Raw genomic sequence first — 21,013 nt, 5'->3', positions numbered from 1 at the left:
CCCATGATGCATTGAGTTTTTCCTTTCCAGTCACCTTTCTCACTCACTATGTCTTAACAGACCTCTCTGCATTGAATCATATCTGTTATTAACCTCTGTCTCTCTTCCACAGCATGTCTTTATCCTGTCTTCCTTCTCTCAGCCCAACCGGTCGCAGCAGGTGGCCCCGCCCCTCCCTGAGCCTGGTTCTGCCGGAGGTTTCTTCCTGTTAAAAGGGAGTTTTTCCTTCCCACTGTTGCCAAAGTGCTTGCTCATAGGGGGTCATATGATTGTTGGGGTTTTTTCTCTGTATCTGTGAAGCGCCATAAGGCGACTTATGTTGTGATTTGGCGATATATATATAAAATTGAATTGAATTGAATTGAAAATGTATATAAAAAAATGTCACCACTCCATTGTCTGCCGTCACTCCGGTTATGATTTGTTTAGCCCTAATACCACGCAGTTGAGTGGCCAAAAGCTTACCGGTCTTTGCACCATGTTCGTAAAAATCGTTCTTGTTTCTAATCAGACATTCTTCCACTTGTCGAGTGGAAAGTAGGTTGAGTTTGGTTTGTAGACTTAAGCGTTCTTTGTATAGCGCCAGTGATGGTGACTGAGCGTACTGCCTGTCGATGTTTAAAATCTGGTCTGAAATAAGCCTCTGCTCCCGCTGTGCACACTGTCTTTTAAATGCTGCCACTGAGGAGATTTCTCCTCTCAGGAATGCCTTCAGAGCTTCCAACACCGTCCTGTTTGGCATACCAGGTGTTCTATTCTCAGTAAGAAAAATTTTAACTTCAGAAGAGATGTTAGAAACAAATTGTTCATCCGTGAGCAGCAATGGATCCAATCTCCAGAGCTTTCTCTGAAAAGCAGCCCTGAAAAGCTACTTTGAGCACGAGGGGGGCATGATCAGAGACAGTAATGCTTTCATAGCTGCAGAATCCAATACTATTAATTAGCAAATTGTCAATAAAAAAATAAGCTATTCTACTGTAGGTGTGGTGTACGTGTGAAAAGAAAGAATAATCTCTACCAGTAGGGAACAAAAACCGCCAGGGATCCGTGAGACCATAATCTTCAAGAAAAGACTAGACATAAGTTGCAGATTTATTAAGAGTAGCAGGTTTGGGGGATGAACGATCTAATACCGCATGCAAATAAAGATTAAAATCGCCAGAATCAAAGAGTGAGTATTTAAGTCCAGGAGGTGTGAAAACAGGCGTAGAAAAAATTGCACATCATCAAAATTGGGTGCATAAATATTGGCCAAGGTCACAGACCTGTCGCAGAGTTTGCCAGACACTATTATAAACCGACCGTTTTTGTCTGACACAACAGTGGATGGAACAAATGTGATGTTCCGATCGATAAGAATAGCTGTACCCCTGGCCTTTGCTTTAAAATTAGAGTGAAACATCTGTCCTGACCAACATTTCGCCAAGCGTGAGTGATCCGAATCCTGCAAGTGAGTCTCTTGCAAAAAAACTATCCCGGGCTTAAATTGCTTCAGGCGTGATAAGGCTCTCTTTCGCTTTATTGGGTGGTTCAACCCCCTCACATTCCAGCTAACAAAGGTAAGATTACCACTCATCAAGGAAGTCCCACATTTTTATGTGCAGAGTTGCCCAAGGAGGGAAGGGAGGGGACGAAAACAACAACAACAACAACAACAACAACAAAAAACATGACAACCAACCCCACCCCAGAAATAAAATGCAATACAATAACATATCACTGCGTAAAAAAAAAAAAAAAACCAATACCACCCACCAATATCTCCCCAGCAGGTTGCAAAAGCAACCGCGTAAGCCCCTGCTTTCTTCCCATACTAGTCCCAGTTTTCAGGACACGAAGAAGAGAAAGAAAAAAGAACAAGAACAAATCCTACCCGTTGTTTCTACGCATGCGCACAACACAAAATTCTGTGGCGAACCGTCCTGCCTTTGTGAATATAAGCTACAAACATACTTTGACTGGTAAAATTAAGTGCCAAACCGTCCTACCTTTGTAAATGTGACGTACAAGCATACTTTAACAGCTATAATTAAGTGGCAAATCGACCTACCTTTGTTAATAAGAGCTAGAAACATACTCTGACGGGTAAAATTACGTGCCAAACCATGCTACCTTTGTGAATGTTACCTACAAGCATACTTTAATGGGTAAAATGAAGTGGCAAACCGTCCTGGCTTTATGAATGTGAGCTACAAGCATTCTCTAATGGGCAAAGTTACGTGGCAAACCGTCATACCTACTTACATTTGTGCTGGAATTACTCTGTGACAGCAGAAATGTGCATAAACTACTTACGGTAGGACGTTTTGCCAAAGTAGGACGTTTTGTCAGAACACCGGAAAACGGAAGTCCATGGATGGAGCTTTTAACAGTTGCTTCTGCGTCCTCTCCAGTAGACTTTGGGATACACAAAGTTATCCCTCATGCTATGGGCCGGGAGACAGTATCTTGAAGCTTAAAAAAGTTTGTTTGATTCTGAGCTAAGTCTCTTTAAGGCACAAAACCTACTATTAGGTTTGTTTTCTACCAAGTCTCCATCACTCCCTCTGACTTACCTCTCACTTCTCTAAGTTGTGTAATTCTGAGATATACAATATAATCTGTAGTCTTTATTGCAGTTTGTCAATTTGTGAGTGTTCTTCTATCCAAGCTTTCTGCATGTTTTCCCAGATTACCAATGATCCACAAGTGTCTGTTCTTCAATCCCCCAAGTCTGGTGGAGGGGTGAGGAGGAGGAAGAGAGACTGGGTTATTCCTCCACTCAGTGTTACTGAGAATAAGAGAGGAACCTATCCCCTGAAAGTAGCTCAGGTATGAGGAACTGAAGGACCTTGTGAAGAATTTGACACTAAAGTGCATTGTAAATGTTTATATGTTTCCTCTGCAGTCAGCAAGTCTTTTCCCCCTATTTTGAATTCTCATTATTGAATCTGCAGAGTTTTCACTTTTCTTGGATGTGTCTTTGTCATAAGCTGACCTTGTTAACTTTAGTTGAGTAAAAATATGTACATTTTTGGTGAAAGAAACGTTATTTCTTAAATACAGATCAAAAGTTTATTTGCTATTTACGATAATGAGAGCAAGATATTAGCAGTCAACAGTAACTGTCCCACACCTGGGGGAAAAATTAGAATAACAGATTTATCCTAACCAGAGACCACATACACACATACAGAGTCATGTTTCACCCTATTTACATACAGTTGAGCTTAATTTGTCTCACCATAAATGTATTGATATCCACTGCAAGGAAAGAAAGTAAAATGTTTAGTCATATTTTGTGTTTGAAATTTCAGCGTTTAAATGCTAAGCCTGGTCCTGCTGGAAATTTCTTCCTGTTAAGAGTGGTTTCCCTTCCCACTGTCACTAAGTGCTTCCAGACCAGCTGATTCTTGAGGTTCTTTCTCAAATATTGTAGCATCTTTAGGCGGCTTTTGTTGTGAATTGGTACAATATAAATAAAAGTGAATTGGGGGCCACGTGAGCTCAGTGGATGAGCAGGCAACCACACGTCACATGGCTGCAGTGCAGCAGTCTGAGTTTGACGTGCAGCGCTTTCCTGTGTGTGTGTTTCCCTTCTACTTCTTCCCCGTTTTCTGTGTATCTTCACTGCTACATTATCCAATTAAGGTAAAAGATGATATTATAGAAAAAAAGACATTAAAATGGTTAGCACCAACAGTAAGCTAATTAGTTAAAATTAGTAACTGTAGCTTGTCTTCTGATAAAAAAGAAACACATTTAAAAAATCCCAAGTGCTTAGAGAATCTAGCAATCTTGTTGATTTGAGGAATCTCTTGATATTTTTGAAGATGAACTTCCACAGCTTCTTTATTGTTGCATAACCTTTACCATAGACAGTGAGAGTGATCTAACTCCGTCCTGTGTGTTTTTTCCAGATCCGCTCCAATGAAGATAAAAAAAAGAAGCTCTTTTACAGCATCACTGGTCCTGGAGCTGATCTGCCTCCTGCTGGTCGTTTCACAATGGACAGAGAGATGGGCAATCTGTATGTAACACAGCCACTCGACAGAGAGGAAACAGCCAGTTACACGGTAATCATCCTCACTTTGTCCAAATGTGTTCCAAAGTGAGTATGTTTTAAAGATCACTTAGTAATAAAAACTTTTATCCTGATTATTCTATCATGTTGTTGTTTTTTTGTAACATCTTGTGTTTCAGGATCATATTGAAATTAATTCAGTTTTTTAATCAACTACAGACAATACTTCACAGTTAAGAAATAAGATTCTTGATGTGCAGTCTGAAATGTTCAGTTTAGATAAGTATTAAGAGTCTTTACTAGTCTTACTAGGTTTGTTAAACCTTTACAGCTGGACATTGCAGGTCTTTTTGGCTGTTTTGAAATGGAACACACAAAAACCCTTTTGAGAGACAGAAACAAGAAGTCAAGTGACGCCTCACAAAACCTACTGTAAATGAATCAAATGTGTAGAGTCAAGACAATAAGTCTTTTCATTTCATTTTATTTCTAGAATTTTAAAAGAATTCGATTCAGTTTATATTAAATTCACCAGTCACACTGAAATCTTTACCTTGTTTGTATTGTGTGTAATGTTGAAGGCGTAGAGATAAGTGAATCAATTTAAAGCTGAATCAAACATGTTGAAATCTTCTGCCTGTGTAGTTTGAAGCACATGCTGTGGCTGATGGAGCAGGACAAGCTTACGATCCCATGGAGATTATAGTCATTGTGATCGACCAGAACGACAACAAACCTTATTTTACGGTGGAGTACAACGCAAATGTTGCTGAGGCCACGACCATCGGTATGTTTAAACATATTTTTGACATTATTTTGTTTTTTGAGATATTGAACAAGCAAACTTGTTGGCACTTATTTGCAGTTTTCTTTATTTTTTAAAACTATCTACAATTCTCATCAATAGAAATCAATGTAGTGCAGAGGTTTAAATGCAATGAATTTTAAGATAACCTTCAGAAAATTACAATGTGGGTTGGAATGAAATTAGACTTTTTACGCTAACTCTATTTTGATTTAATAAATTCTTAAATGAAGCAATGTGAAGACCTTCTAAAACTTCTGCTCTTTATTTCCTTTTTCTGAATTCCTCCACTCCAGGGACTGAGGTGGTTAGGGTTGAGGCCAAAGATGACGATGAGCCAAATACTGACAACTCAGAGCTCCGCTATCGTATTCTGAACCAGGACCCACCACTGCCCACTGACAACATGTTTGAAATCAACCCAATTACTGGAAGTATCCGAATCACTGGTAGAGGACTGGATAGAGAGGTAAGACTTGTTAAACATATTTAACGTACAAGTGTCCTTTTACACCTAAGTACTGAAAAAAGCATTTTATAATGAATCAGGATCAGTAGTCTGCCTGTCACTGCTAGAAATCAGTCAGAAAGAGGATGCTGCATCAAAACACTGCTGGTGATTTCTTCAATTGTGAAACTTGAAACTGTTTGCCTTCAAATAAAAGTTTTACTTAATGTTGAAACCAACAGATTTCATGAGGCTACACTTTTACTTTACAGGCTAACAGTCTCTATTTCTGGCTTACATTTCACCAGTGGCCCCCAAACCCCGGGCCAAGTCGTTTGGTACCGGGCTGCGAGAGTTGAGGCTCGGGTGTGAAATTCATGGTTTTCAGGGTTTTTATTGTTAACTCGGTTTCCCTGGGACTTTTTCTGGGGGTTCTTGGGAATCAGGGCTATCCGGCCTTCAGTTAGCCATTCCAGGTGTGGAAGAGGTCTCACTGACAAGCAGCTGGTTCATTTGTACTTATAGGCGTTCACATGGAGTACAGTATGTTTCTTCAGTCAGTAAATGTGAACCACGTCGGGGCCTGGTGCTGTCCAATTCTTCATAGAGACCCTTTCTTGGCTGTCTGCCACTATGATGGTTACCCGTACCTGTTCAGGAAAGTTGCTGTTGTCTGTTCTTAGATCCACTAGCCACTGAGCATTGGCGTTATAGGTTGCGTACTTCTATATGCGCTTCGAATATTGCTTTGTCTACAGCCTTGGTGATGCTATTCCCATATTGTTCCCCTGCCATTCTGTTGCTCACCCCTTCAGTGGAGAACAGCTGGTTTATTCTGTTGCCTTCTATTACTCTGGTATAGTTCTTTAAGCAGCTGGCCCAGGCTGTAAGTCATTGTTTGGCAGTTTCTAAGGTCTAAGGTATGGACAGCTTGCTGTACTTACGCACATTCTTCATTGCACCTTTCTGCAGCTCTGATAGTTGGCAAACTTCCCTCCCTGCCACCTTGAGCATACATAGATCAAGGTATGCATGGTATATATCAATCATAGACAAAAAATGCCAGGACTGATTTTTTTTTTGTCCCAGTCCAGTCTGGCTCTAGTTAAGATAGGAATCCTTGCACTTGGCAGCAGTGTTGGGTAAGTTACTTTAAATTAGTAACTTAGTTACATTACTAGTTACTTCTATCAAAAGTAACTTAGTTACTTCAAGTTACTTGTTACCTTCAAAGTAACTAGTTACTAGGGAAAGTAACTTTGGTTTTACTCAGAATTCTCTTGTTAATGTGTTGCTTCCATAACTTTGCCAGTCTTGTGCGCCTTTTACATCCAACACAAAAACTGCAGTCGTGGTGCTGTCGATTGTACTCAGAACTCGGAAATTCTGCCTTCTGAATAGGAAGATGCAGGTAACACCAGACTGCAGATGAGTTGCATACAGGGCTGGACTGGGACAAAAAATCGGCCCGGTCTGATTTTTTTATAGGAAAAATCATAAAGCCTTTGAATGAAAACCAACGCTGTTGTGACAGTGATGTACACTGTTTTGATGGTATATATGTCTCAATCTATCAATCGTTTGTTGTAAGATTAAGATAATTATTTTTTAAAAGCTAGATATTTTAAATGAGAATAAGAAAGAAAAGTATTTCTTTGTGCCCCCCTCTCCCTGTTAATGCCCTACATGCCCCCCTGGCAACACTTTGCTAGACCCGCCCCTGCACAGTTACCAGCTGTCAGCTACTTAGAAAAGGATCCTGGTGTTATTTGTCTCTCAGAAACAGTTCATAACTTCCCTTCAACTCATTCATGTCACCTAAAAGGTAAACCTGTTTCTCCATCACCTGTTCAGCTCTGATGATCCAGTAAGGACATCTCCTGGTTTCATCTTCATGTTTCCCTCTCACCACATATCCAAACCGACATCATGACCAGCAGCTTTACAGCTGTGGCTCCAGCAAACATCAGCTGATACTAGAAAGTAATATTAAATAAATTCTAACAACAGCTGATCAAGCTTAAACGTGCTGCTGTTGTTTAGCGCGACATCAGCTGGTTTCCTCTTTCTGGCGCAAAGTGGGCGATAAACAAACAAGAGAGCCGATCAGCTGATCATTGATCAGTTTCATGATTGAAGTAGAAACAGGAGAGGGAGGGGGGAGAGAATGAGAGAAGAAGTGGCAGCTGACAGCGTAATGACAGAATAACTCCAGCTTTGTGTTTTTCCATTCTAGCTGACAAACTGTGTTCCTTTTCACCTCAATACGAAACGCGTAATATTTTCTCTGAATAAGAGACGATTCGGTTTTTTAGGGGACGGTTGGCAACTCTAATAATTAACTTTATGAACAAAATAAAGTTCAACATCAGTAACATAGCACCCACCCAGCTGTATAGAAACCCAGTCATGCTAGCTAGCACGCAGTACGGGAAAAACTCCACCTAAACTTGTTTTTTTATTGGTTTACCCAGATAGACTGCAGGTCATAACTTCTTACCTGAAGTTCAGTTCACCTGACACTCGGTTTCGACACGGCTATTATTAGTTAATGGCATCAGGTTTACAGGTATTTGTCATAAGCAAAATATAAAATGAGTTTCGCTTCAGCCTTTCGGCAGAGTGCCAAGCCTTCATAGATGAACGACTCTAGTCAGCAGTTTGAAAGCTGTGTGTTATAGAAGTGTGTAAACCGATGTCAGTGTTTCTTCCTTCCTGTTGATGAGCTGATCTACCTTAACAGTCCCTGTATCTTAACAGAAATATCCACAGTACACTCTGACAGTGCAAGCAGCAGATATGGCAGGAGAAGGGTTAACTGGACAAACAAACGTCATCCTCACAGTGACAGACAGCAATGACAACGCTCCAGTCTTCACTCAGAGCTCAGTAAGTATGAAGTAACTGGAAACTTCCTGTTTAACTGCTGCTTTTTCACTCTGTTAAAGCAGAATACATTCATCCTGTATCTAAATGCATTACTAATGTTGCACTCACACATAGTAAAAACAGCAAAAACCCACAATAGAACAAAACATGTCCACAGCATGTGCACTTTAGCAGCTGTTCAACATGTGCTACATTTTGTGTGTAACTTTGGCATTTACATGTGGACAGCCGGCAATGAGTAAAATACTGCTGTCAATTTAAGTAAAAATTATTAAAGAAATTATAATATTTATATCTACATAGTAGAGCTGCCTCCACGTAGTTGACAACTAGTTGTCACAAATGAAAATGTAGTTATCTATAGATTTTGAGATGCATCAGGGTGTCCTGGTTTGTACAGGGAATAGTGAGTCTTTGACAGCACATGGAAAATATGCTAATATGGTTAAAAACACTTTTGTTCCATTTTTAGTGAATTAACTTTATTTAATAAAATTCCACAGCTGTGCAGTAAGTAATGAGCCCAGTATAATGACACAGACTACAAAATGAGGCCATTATTCTCTATCCCTAATGAGGAGGCTTTAGATCTGTTTTCACTGCCATCCTTTATTTTCCCACAGTATAATTCAACAGTTGATGAAAACAAAAAGGATTTTGAGGTGGTTAGGATGGTAGTAACAGATGAGGATGAACCACAAACTCCAGCCTGGAACGCCAAGTTCAAGATCGTCAGTGGTGATCCTGATGGACTTTTCACAGTAAAAACAGGAACTAACAAACAGGAAGGAATCCTTTCTACTGCAAAGGTACGAAGAAAATCAGGAATTCATTCATAATATTGGAAGATAATTGTCATCAATGAGTATTTTCTTTAGTCGATGGAAGTACTTTCTGTGATTTGTTGTAACTTAACATTGCCAACACCCTTGTGTTTTTTTTCTCTTCCTTCCAACCAGGAGCTGGACTTTGGGACGGCCAGCAAGCACACTCTGTTGGTTTCAGTGGAGAATGAGATTCCTTTTGCTGGTGTTTCTGTGGTCACTTCTACCGCCACAGTGGTGGTGAATGTGAGAGATGTGAATGAAGCTCCAATATTTGATCCAAAGGAGACGCTTGTGGTAAAACCAGAGGACCTTGCTGTGGATGAAGTCGTGGTGCAGTACACTGCTTCAGACCCAGACACTGCACGCAAGCAGACAGTCTCGTAAGTCAAACAGGACAAAAAAACGCCTTTTTACTATGAACAAATTTCTCACTGACAGAGACAATGTATCACTAACCTCATAAGTGCCTCAAACATTCAGTTTTTCAGTCAAAAGTACACTATAAAAACACTTCATTAGTACCCAGACTTTGTTTTTTGGCACCTGGCAAACCGACTGAGGGGCTGTAAAAAAGAGGCGTTCAGTTTCCAAACAGGGAATAAAAGTCTGTAAAATGTGTAATATTTCCTTGTAAATTTACATAAATAATAAATTGGTGGAAACAATAGTCGAAGAAAAGAAGTGACTATATATCCATTGATCATTTGAAGGTAAAACTATAGTATATATATCATTTATTTTTGGCTCCACCCACATGGAAAAGAAATAGTAAAAACTTATATGTGATTACTCATGAAAGTGGCCACTTTCATATATTGTTTTAGGAAGTATCCAAAACATACAAGTTTCATTATATAATTTTTCAAGGGATCTTATATCTGTTTTCACTCTTATATGCTTTTCATACAAGTTTCACAAAAGACAGATACAAACTTTATAAGATTTATATACATCTTTTCCATATGAGCATAGTTGGTTTGGCAAGTGAGAAGTTGTATCTGAAGGGAATGTCCAGACTGCTTCAAGCTGATAGGGGGGCAACAGTGACTCAAATAACCACTAGATATTCATAGGTAGACATGCATAACCATCATATGAAGAGCAGCATCTCTAAATGCACAGCACATTCATCCTTGAAGCAGATGGGCTACACCAGTGAACCATCACAGTGCGGGACACAGTTGTTAGCTAAAAACAAACAAACAAACAAACAAACAAACAAAATACAGTTCACTTGGGTTCACCAGAGTTGGAAAAACAAAGATTGGAAGAATATTGTCTGGTCTGAAGAGTTTTGATTTCTGTTGGATGGTAGGATTACATTTTGACAAGCATGAAAGCAATGAAAAGCATGACTCCATCCTGCCTTATGTCAACAATTCAGGATGTCAGTAATGGTGTGAAAGATGTGTTCTTGGCACTTTGAGCCTCTTAATACCAATACTAATTCCACGGCCTGCTTCTGGCTGTATCCCTGCCTTCGGTGTACCAATCTTCGTATTGCTGCTTCCAGCAGGATAACACACCATGTCACAAAACTCAGATAATCTCAAACTGGTTTCTTGAACATGACAGGAACGCTCTGTTCACTGACTACAATTTGCATGATGCTGTCAGGTCAATATAGACCAAAATCTCTGAAGAATGTTTTCAAAATAGGTTCCAGCCCAGTACTACCACTGATTACCAGAGAGAGATGAACTGGTTCTCTCTTTTCTTTTCTTTTTTTTAAAACACTTGATGTTAACAATAGATGTAACAATCCTAACAATGCAAAGTGTTGACGTACTTTACAAAAAAACCCACTTTGTATATGTAATTCAAAATAGATGTGGTACACAAATATTTCTAAAAATATTTGTGTACCACATCTATTTTGGCTACCTCTGGCTACCCTCATAGTACATTTGGTTTGCTTATCAAAGCCCCAAATATAAAGAACGTGAGAAACCTGTAACAGTTCATTTGTCCAATTACAGTTATCATAACACCATGGATTAAACATGAGGGAAGAATTAAGAGATAAAATAATGATAATATTAAGAAGAAATATTAAAAAGAAGAAATATTAAGAAGAAACATATAAGATATTAAGAAGAAAGATAACTATTATTGTCACTCGTGGTCTACACAGAGCTACATTTGCATAATAAAAATACAGCCCGACAAATGTCCAAAATCAAATAACACACTGTGCCATATTGTGAAACATGCTAATTCTAATCATCCTGCCTGCACAGTATTACCATCTTTTCTGTGACTGTCTTGTACAGGTACAAAATAATGAATGACCCTGCAGGCTGGCTGAACGTGGACAAGGACACAGGTCTTATTAAAGTGAGAGCGTCCATGGACAGAGAGGCCATCTTTGTCACAAACAACAGATACATCGCAACCATCGGGGCCTATGATGATGGTAGGTGGGAGTTAAGACTGATGCAGATTATTATCATCATTTGACTCCCATACACAATGACCACTGATATGATTTCATAAAATAACAAGTGTCTGAATAATTACACTGGTAAACAAGAGTTTTGCTGTGGCTCTTTCACCTCTACTTTAACAAATCTGTACAATGTCAGAGATGAACATGAGGAAAGAGTTTATCAAGAAACAAAAGTGATATCAGGGAAACAGGCAAACAAAATGTATTTTATTGTTCACTGGATTAAGGTGTGTGTGCACGTGCGCTCGCTCTTTGCAATACAAATTCCAGTACAAACAGATGTTCCTGGCATGCTCACAGCTAATAACATTGTTGCCCTTTGTTAATGGGTTGCATTTATATAGCACTTTTCTAGGCACCCAAAGCGCTTTACAATTCCACTATTCATTCACTCTCACATTCACACACTGGTGCAGGGAAGCTACAGTTGTAGCCACAGCTGCCCTGGGGCAGACTGACAGAAGCAAGGCTGCCATATTGTGCCATAGGCCCCTCTGGCCAACACCAGTAGGCGGTAGGGTAAAGTGTCTTGCCCAAGGACACAACGACCCAGACAGAGAGAGCAGGGGGATCGAACCGGCAACCTACCGGTTACAGATAAGCTCCCCAATCCCCTGAGCCACTGTCGCCCTTTGTTGCAGTACCTTCAATTATTTGTGTGTCAAATGTCAGTTATGTAAGAACTGGAAGACCAGAGGAAAGTCTCTGAGCGTTAAAATTTGGACTATATTTCACTTTGTCGATGGAACCCACCTGTGAACATCTGTGTTTGTTCTGTGACCAGATGCAGTCCCAGCTACAGGAACTGGTACTCTGATCATTCAGCTGGAAGATGTCAATGACAATGCTCCCATCATTGAGCAGCATAAAATTATGGTATGTCTTATTTCCCACCAGCTCAACAGGTGTTTTCATCTAACACATCAAATAGTGGTGCAGGATGGGTGTATTTATTGAATCTACCGACTTCAAGATGCGATCAATTAAAAAGTTTAACCAAGCCCTATTTATGCAGTCATGTGATACAGAATATTAGCATAAAGGCTTTGTGTTTCCTCAGGTGTGCAACAAGGATCCAGCTCCTCAGCTGCTCTCAGTAACAGATAAAGACGGACCAGAATTTGGAGCTCCCTATTCGGTGTCTTTACAGGGCATGTCAAAGACCAACTGGACCGCTAGGATGAACGACTCCAGTATGTACACTGTATAAAGTGATGCTGTCCAGTCACATGGCCAGAATTTGAAATATTTTGAAATAGAAACGTAATATATTTCATGACTTGTGTTGAGATTATTTCCTGCGAATATCTGTTTTGGTTTTTTTTAGGACAAGGCATCATCTTGAATTTAGCCACTGAGCTGCCCAGTGGAAATTACAGTGTTATACTGACAGTGGCAGACAAGCATGGGTTGGGGCAGGACAACATCATCAAAGCTGAAGTGTGCGACTGCAAGGGAGAAGATTTGATGTGTACTCAGCGTGCTTTAGGTGGCAGCAACCTGCCCATTATTCGGGGAGTACTTGGAGGCATTCTGCTGCTCAGTGAGTTGTGAATGGATTTATAACTTGTAGCCTCTGTTTTCTTTCCCAGCTAAGTGGATTTGGTTGGTTGTTGTGTGCTAAACTTTGTGCTCTGTGTTCAGTGCTGGTCCTGGTTGTGCTGTTTGTCAGTCTGAGGAAAGAGGAGCAGAAGGAGCTAACATCTAAAGACAACATCTTCTACTATAACAGAGAGCAAAGTAGAGAGGATGATCAGGTAAATGGACACCAGTTCTGATTGCAGCGTTAGCCTCATCCACACCTGTGTCTTCATCCACACCTGGTCCGGCCTCTGTGTCTTCATCAACCTCGTCTGCTCCTGCTTCGTCTGGTCCTGCGGTTGCCACACCGTCATTGGACCCAGCTCATCCTATTCCGCCTCGCCTCTGCCGGCCGCTTTCCTTTTCGCCACCGCTGGCTTCGCGGTCGTCCTCCGGACCTGCTCAGTGGCCACCACTGCCTTCCAAGTGGCCGGCCTCCTGATTTGTTTTGTCTGCACCGCCGCCGTTGCTGTGTGCACGGTCGGCCCCCAGAACTGTTTGTACGGTTAGATGTAACGGTTTAGGATTTGTGTTCTCATGTTTTGTGTGGGTTTAGTTCCATGTGTCATTTTCTGTCTGTCTCTCAATGTCGAGTCTGCGTCTTTGTGTAGTGATCTGCGTCTCATGTGAGTGTGTTCAGTTTACCTGCCTTGTCTCGTCTCGTTAATTACTCCCAGCTGTGTCCACCACCTGTAATCTCCCTGTGTTTCTCTGTGTGTATTTAAGTCGTGTCTTCTGTCATTGTAGTTGCTGGTCCGTCTGTGTATCTACCATGTTCCTTTCGTGTGTTCTCCCTGCTGTCACAGTCATATACCATCTTCCGTCTTCCTTCATGTTCAGGTTCGTGTCCTTGTTCAGGCTCAGTAGTTTAGTTGTCCAGTATAGTTTAGTTCTCCGTTTACCATTTGTCCATCTATATTTTTGTGTTTAATAAACCACCCTCACACCTTTGCAAGTGCCTGCGTTTGGATCCTCCTTTATTTCTTCCACACGGCTCATCTCACTCACCGTGACACTTCCGTTGTGTTTTGGAGTTTGTATGTGCTTTGTCTCTAGGGGCCACCGTATGTGACTGATGCAAGCCAGATCCTTTTATTTAGCAAAACTGTGATTAATAGTTAAATATTATTGTTGAGGGGCACAGACAGGACCCCACCCCGCTCTGCACGTGCCTGATTTTAAGTATAAAATGGAATCCTGTTGTTGCATAGAGAACAGAAGTGCACCAAAAGTTTGTGGTCACGTGACCTGTGTGCTTTGAACTGCGTTTCCAAACATCTGCGCTCGACACATTGTCGAAATGTCAGTATCTGCAGAATGTGGCTTGCTGAGCTCAGACTCAGAGCACTGTTGGTAATACTGCTGCCAGCTCCTACTATCTGCTGTGTATCTGTGAAGTCAAGGGCGTAGATTTCGTTTTGGCATTGGTGGGGACGAATGATTCAGTTTTTTTTCCCTTTTGTCTTTGCTTCTTGATAACAAAAGGAGAAATGTACTTGCCTACATATGCTATTCTACATGCTTTTAAACCATTTAAAATTACAATTGATAGTTTTATATGTGAGTTATATAATGCTAAATTACAATTAAACAAATGACTAAGTATTTTAGACTTTGGTTTACTTCAGCCATATTCAATATAAATCAGGTATCATACAAAAATAAAAATAACTTCATATTCAGCAGGGCTGGACTGGGACAAAATATCGGCATTTTGACTAGTGGTCCCACCATGGTATTATAGGAAAAGTCATAAATCCTTTAAAGCCTTTATAATAAACTTAAACCTACACCACCTTCCCTATTCTGGTATTCTAAACAGTAACACCTCATTTATAATTACATATACCTATAACTAAAAGGGTTGCTAACTCCCAGCAAAAAAAGAAAAAAAGTAGGGAACCACTCCCCCACCCTCTGCCTCAAGATGCTTAACTAACAAAACCGATTTAAATTTAATGCGCGTATAAAACAAATGCACATAAATCTATTATTTTTCTCCAGTAATTAAATAGATTCAACATCTTTCTTCAACAGAATTGCAGACTGCACAGAAGGTACCTTAACAAAGTAAAGAATACTATAACTTACTAGGGTATATACTAACGAGACTTAATATTTACTGAATACAATAATGGATTTCTATACATTTTACATCAGATGAAAATGTTGGTTGAAAGATTCAGGTAATTATTTGTTAAAAGCGAGACATTTTAAATGAGAATAAGAAAGAAAAGTATTTCTTTGTGCCCCCCTCTCCCTGTTAATGCCCTACATGCCCCCTGGCAAAACTTTGCTAGACCCGCCCCTGCACAGTTACCAGCTGTCAGCTACTTAGAAAAGGATCCTGGTGTTATTTCTCAGAAACAGTTCATAACTTCTCTTCAACTCATGTCACCTAAAAGGTAAACCTGTTTCTCCATCACAGCTCTGACGATTCAGTAAGGACATCTCCTGGTTTCATCTTCATGTTTCCCTCTCACCACATATCCAAACCGACATCTTGACCAGCAGGTTTACAGCTGTGGCTCCAGCAAACATCAGCTGATACTAGAAATTAATATTAAATAAATGCTAACAACAGCTGATCAAGCTTAAACGTGCTGCTGTTGTTTAATGCGACCTCCGCTGGTTTCATCTTTCTGGCGCAGAGAGAAAAGCCGATCAGCTGATCATTGATCAGTTTCATGATTGAATTAGCAACTTTCTAGCTGAAGTAGTACGGGACAAATCGCGTTCCTTTTCACCTTAACTTTAAAGTTTGACCTCCTCGGCTGTAATTGGTCCAGGCCAGAGTCGATCATGACCAACTGGCCAATCCACCACCGTTCATTTATACCGTTAAAAAAAGAAAAGGAAGAAAACCCCATCGGCCCATAAAAACGAAAAATCACGAGCGGCCCACTGGGCAAATGCCCGGTATGCCCGATGGCCAGTCCAGCCCTGAAATACAGTCATGACAATAAACATGAGTTCAAGGACTTAACAACATTACTTCAGTTATGTTGTCAGTGACCTCGCCTCTCCACCTCTGTCTGAGCTACAACATGGCAGAGCTGCCTCTGTCACCTGATAAATAACAGTGAGACATTCAAATACATGCAGTCACACATGTGCTTCAAATACAGTCATTGAAACAACAGGTCATCATCCAATTCCACCTGTGATCTTGTGTCACCATTACTCTCTGAGCTTTGTGTTGGTTCTTCTGTCACCTGACAAATAGGACATACATGACAATAAGAATAAAATGTGCAGCTGCTTCAGTGTTTCTGTCAAATTGTGCAGATCTTGACTCATCAGTAATGTTTGTAGGGTGAGTGCATTTTTAAAACAATTTGTGCAAACTGCACTGCAAGGTGGAATATTTGCAAAATCGTGACTACCTCATGATATTTTGTCTCAAAAATTAACCCTATGAATATGTCAGTGCCATTAGGATAAAATTGTCACCAACATTTTGACTTTAGACATATAATTTTAACAGCCTCTGTAAACTAATATCCCGGCTCGCTCGAGGCTACGTTTTCTCTGACAGTTTCAATCAAAATTAGAAATGCTGCTCTTGGAGTGCTGCCTGTTGTGCAGTTAGTTTCCAAAACACGTTATTAATGGGTACATACAATTTTAGACTAATGTGGGCCAAAGCCTAGCATAGCCTGTAACATTATTATGACGGACACATTTTATGAGTGAACTTGAGTTTAAGTGACTTACAGGTTTCTTTGAAAAATACTTTCTTATATCCAGGTTCTTCCTTTTTGCTGCCATCCTCCTCTCCTCCTGGCAGCGCAGGCTTGCCGCTGCTAAAACTAAACAGAGCTCACTGAAAAGCACAGCCAATCACATTGGCCATATTTCTCACATGACGTAGGACTCAAGTAGAGAACATAATTTAACTCTTTCTGCACCGCTGGGTGAATGAGACGCTGACAGATGTTTTTTTGTTTTTTCTTTCTATCGGGTTGTTTTTCTTTACTCAAAGAGATCAAATTATTGGTGGGGACAATTCAATAATTGCCGGATATTGGTGGGGACATGTCCCTTCCGTCCATGCCAAATCTACGCCCTTGTGTGAAGTACTCAGGAACAGAAACAGAAACTACCATGTTATGTCTCTTTACGCATGACGGAACCAGGGTGTTGCGCACCTGTAACCTGACATCATCTGCTGAAAGTACTTAAACTTACTTCCATCCAGCTCACACCCAGTTACTGAAGCTACAATTACGGTGCGACAGGAAGAACAGGAATATTAAAGAGGGGATTTGGAGAGATGGGGACCGCTTGGTTCGCGGTTTTTGGCGCTTTAGTCATCGTTTTTCAGGTGAGACGTCTTCCTTTTGTTATAATTAATTTCTGCCATTTTCCATTCTGTTTAAAGTTACTTAAAATAAATATGGTTAATGTTACATTACCTGCTGCAATTAAATAAAATTAGATTCATTTTCATGTGGAAAGCACCAAGTCAAAACAACAGTCACCTCAAAACCCCAGCAATCTAAGAACCACCTAGGAGCAAGTACTTGGCGACAGTGGCAAGGAAAAACTCCCTTTTAACAGGAAGAAACCTCCAGGAGATCCAGACTCACGGAGGGGCAGACACATTTGTTGTGTTTATGCATCAAGTAAACTTTTATTGTAAGAAGAACACTTTTATTAGTCATAGCACTTGCTGATACTCTTTAAATGGGCAGAAAAAACTTGTGCAGGATTTAAAAACTAATTAATCTGTTTCACAGGCATAGCAGGCTTTTTTCCCCATATCCCTCCACGTTGATTCCCATTATTCCACTGATGACGTTGTGTTTTGTAGTTTTATTGTTTCCTCTGAAAAATGGCATATACACGTCTTAAAGTATTCATATTATGCGATGCAACAAAAGTATTTTAATTGTTGTTTAAAATGCCAGTTATAGTTATTGTTATATTGTCTTGTGTTATTCAGTTACTCTTATTTTCTCTTGCTTATGATTAGTCACTTTATTATTACAGGTCCAACCAAAATACTCTTTCTCCTCTTCTAGGTCTCATCACCAGAAATAGCTGCGAGGTCGACATGTGTGCCTGGATTTGAGTCAGAGCTGTTGATTTTCAGAGTGTGCAGGGAACACCTGAGGACGGGCATGAGACTGGGCAGAGGTAAGAACAACCCAGGAATCTAGTGTCTTACTGGTAACCTGAATGAAATGGTTCATGTTTCTTAACATCCAGTAGAATATCATAATAGATATGTGAGGATTTGTTTATACAAACCTGTGGGAGCATTTAGACGTGAGTTACAGCCCTACATGAAAAAACTTTTGTAAACGATTCCTCATGCCCAGATGGCCTTTAACAGGTTAGCTGCTTACGTTGTTCTCGGTTGAAACCCAAACAACATCATACCATTTGTTCCAGATTAAGTTTGTCAGAATATTCGAGTTCCCAATCAGAATTTTCATCTGGACCTCAACTCCAAGTTTCATCTTGGAAATTAGCAGCATCCTCCATTTAATTGTTGTCAGTCCAAGATGGCAGCAATGAAGGTAACAATACTATAATTTTTAATCTGTTCTGCCACAAACTGTTGTTTGTGATCACTAAATAAAGCATATGTAAGGCACTGACAAGGCTGTGTCCAGACACCCATATTAACCCCCCCAACCCCAAAAAAACAAACAAAAAAACAACAACTATGATGCTGTATTGCTTGCAATGTATTAATAGCTCTACCTTGCTTTGAAGTAAAACACGTCTGTTTTTTGGTGCTTTTCCAGCTTAACTAGTTGTGGCATCCAACTGCATCTGAGTTGTAAGGTTTCTGGAATGCAGATTCAGCTCTCACACTGCTCACAAATACTTTTAACCTCAGGTCAGAGCAATGTCACCAAGCCTGTTTAGCAGGTTTTGCTATTCAGATGTTATGAAGCACTGAAAGAGAAGGAGAACTCTGTTGGTTTCATAAAACTGAAAGATGATATAAAACATAAGTGGACTGTAGCCTTTTTCAAATTAACTGTAGTTATGCAGGCTTTAACATGAATATTCACTTGTTGCCTTGCTTTATTTGCCTTTAGTTGCTTTTATATAGTGCCAAATCACAACAAAAGTCACTAAGGTGAAAACAGAGAGAAAGAAAACTATGAATACATTTTGGCACTTCAATTCAAGTGGGGATGAAAAACTGCCTTTTAAAAGGAAGTAACATCAAACAGAACCAGGCTCAGAGGAAAGCATCTGCCATCACCGGGTGGGGGGTGAGGCGAGGAACACTGAAATAATATTCATATCAAAAGTCTTGCGCGACATACAACATAATGTCGAGCAAACAATTTAATTTCACAGATGCAGGTATTCATTGTCATTCACACAATTAAATTCCTTACATGTAAACATTTCGTTACATTTAAACACACAAAGAATAAAGAGGAAGAGCAGTTAGTGAGACAGTGATGTCAGGTGGAGTGAAAGAAACTGTTTTTCTCGTATCTAAAAGAGTTTTAGATACGAGTTTAAGAGTCTCGCAGTACTTGTGACATACTGATCTTTGCTGGGAAAAATATAGCAGGATTCCTTCGTCAAACCACCTGCTTAACAAGCTGTGAAGAAGAGTTTACTTTTCAGCTCCCCCAATTCACCACTGTTTGTTTTACACAGCAAAAAATCTACATTATAGTATTGTACTATAATCACACCTGTAGGATGTGATTATAGATGAACAGATAAGACCCACATAGTGTTTCAGTTGCACACTTTGACAGCAGCTGTGGCTTTCTATCACAGTGCTACCTGTGCCGTGGAGGGGTGGGTGTAAAGAGAGGCATCAGGTTTACTAGAATTTATTGTTTTATTATAATAGATTTTTAGGCTTTAGTAACAAAATATTGCCAATTTAGGATAATACAAAAGATAAATCGTTTGTATTAAATGTTACTATTTCAAATCATAGAAATAAAAGCTTTTTTGCCTGCAAAAAATGTACAGGGGCCAGTGTAAACTCTGTGCTACTGACCTGAGGCCGTTAAACTGGACACTGAATTATTAAGATTAGTTTTTAACATTAATTAATCTACATTATCAGAGCATCTATTTCCAGCTCCAGGAAACTTCAATGTGCAGGACAAGACTCAGTTCTGAGAATGTTTATGCTCACTTTGCTTCATTTTAGCCGCCACATGTGCAACGTATGCACTCATTTACTAGTGCATGTAGACACACACACAAGAACACATGCACACGAACAACAAACATTTTTCTCTTTTTTCCCTTGTCTCTTGAAAATGTACTGTTGCTCATTAATAAGAAGTATTTCTAATCCAGTTCTACCCATTATCCAGTGGAATCATGGGTAAAACTGGTTAAGAAACAAAGAGCAGCCTCCAGCAAAATTCAGTACTTAGCAAAATAAAAAAGAAATTTCCTGCCTCAGGTGGAAACCACAAAAATATTTATCACGATATACATTTGAAAATTTGCGATAACGATATAACTGACGATATAATTGACACTAGACAAAATACTTTACAACTCCACAACTTTCTTAGTGCAAAAAAAAAACATCAATGTATTTTCACTTAAACAAGCAGCTGTTTTTTGCATTAAAGCTATATAAAAATTTAACAGTGCAAATGCAAAATCCTTGCTGACAGTTTAACCAAAAGGCATTTCCAGTGGAAACTGGCTGACATATCCTCAGCATAACCATGTATAATATCCACAAAACTTAAAAAGAGCTTATACACACAATATACGGTAATGTTAAGCACAGTACGTATCACTCCGCGAGGCTCCTCCCTACGATAAACGTAATGCTCCGACAATCCATCAAGTGTTGCGGGTTTGAAGCTTAGCAAAGTCGTACTAAAGCATCAGTCAGTAAACACAACCAGAATTCATACATAAGGCACACGGGATTATATGGGGCACTGTCGATTTTCAGAAAAATCAAAGGATTGATTTTAAGTGCGCCGTATTTTCCAAAAAACACGGTAATAATGACGGCCCGCTAGCATGCGCTACCAAAAATAGT

At 39.8% G+C, this 21,013-nt stretch overlaps 2 protein-coding genes across 2 annotated transcripts in view; both read left to right on the top strand.

Moving 5' to 3' along the window:
* The first annotated feature begins 3,916 nt into the window (after nucleotides 1–3,916).
* Nucleotides 3,917–17,297, top strand: LOC113035007 (B-cadherin-like). The gene is made up of 12 exons (XM_026190233.1): nucleotides 3,917–4,055; nucleotides 4,649–4,790; nucleotides 5,105–5,277; nucleotides 8,017–8,145; nucleotides 8,769–8,954; nucleotides 9,105–9,352; nucleotides 11,246–11,388; nucleotides 12,206–12,297; nucleotides 12,482–12,614; nucleotides 12,749–12,964; nucleotides 13,066–13,178; nucleotides 17,204–17,297. The coding sequence occupies exons 1-12, from the start codon at nucleotides 3,987–3,989 to the stop codon at nucleotides 17,219–17,221; spliced, it is 1,662 nt and encodes a 553-aa protein (XP_026046018.1). The 5' UTR covers nucleotides 3,917–3,986; the 3' UTR covers nucleotides 17,222–17,297.
* LOC113035008 (B-cadherin-like) overlaps nucleotides 17,277–21,013 on the top strand; it is a 27,620-nt gene continuing 23,883 nt past the window's right edge. The window contains exons 1-2 of the mRNA XM_026190234.1: nucleotides 17,277–17,329; nucleotides 18,030–18,144. Of these exons, the coding sequence (XP_026046019.1) occupies nucleotides 17,279–17,329; nucleotides 18,030–18,144 (166 nt within the window). The 5' untranslated portion in view covers nucleotides 17,277–17,278. The remainder of the gene's footprint in view (nucleotides 17,330–18,029; nucleotides 18,145–21,013) is intronic.

The sequence above is a fragment of the Astatotilapia calliptera genome, chromosome 13 (genome assembly GCF_900246225.1).
Source record: "Astatotilapia calliptera chromosome 13, fAstCal1.2, whole genome shotgun sequence".
NCBI classification, from domain to species: domain Eukaryota; kingdom Metazoa; phylum Chordata; class Actinopteri; order Cichliformes; family Cichlidae; genus Astatotilapia; species Astatotilapia calliptera.
The sequence above is the reverse complement of the archived record's forward strand: the minus strand, read 5'-3'. Positions and strand labels throughout refer to the sequence as shown.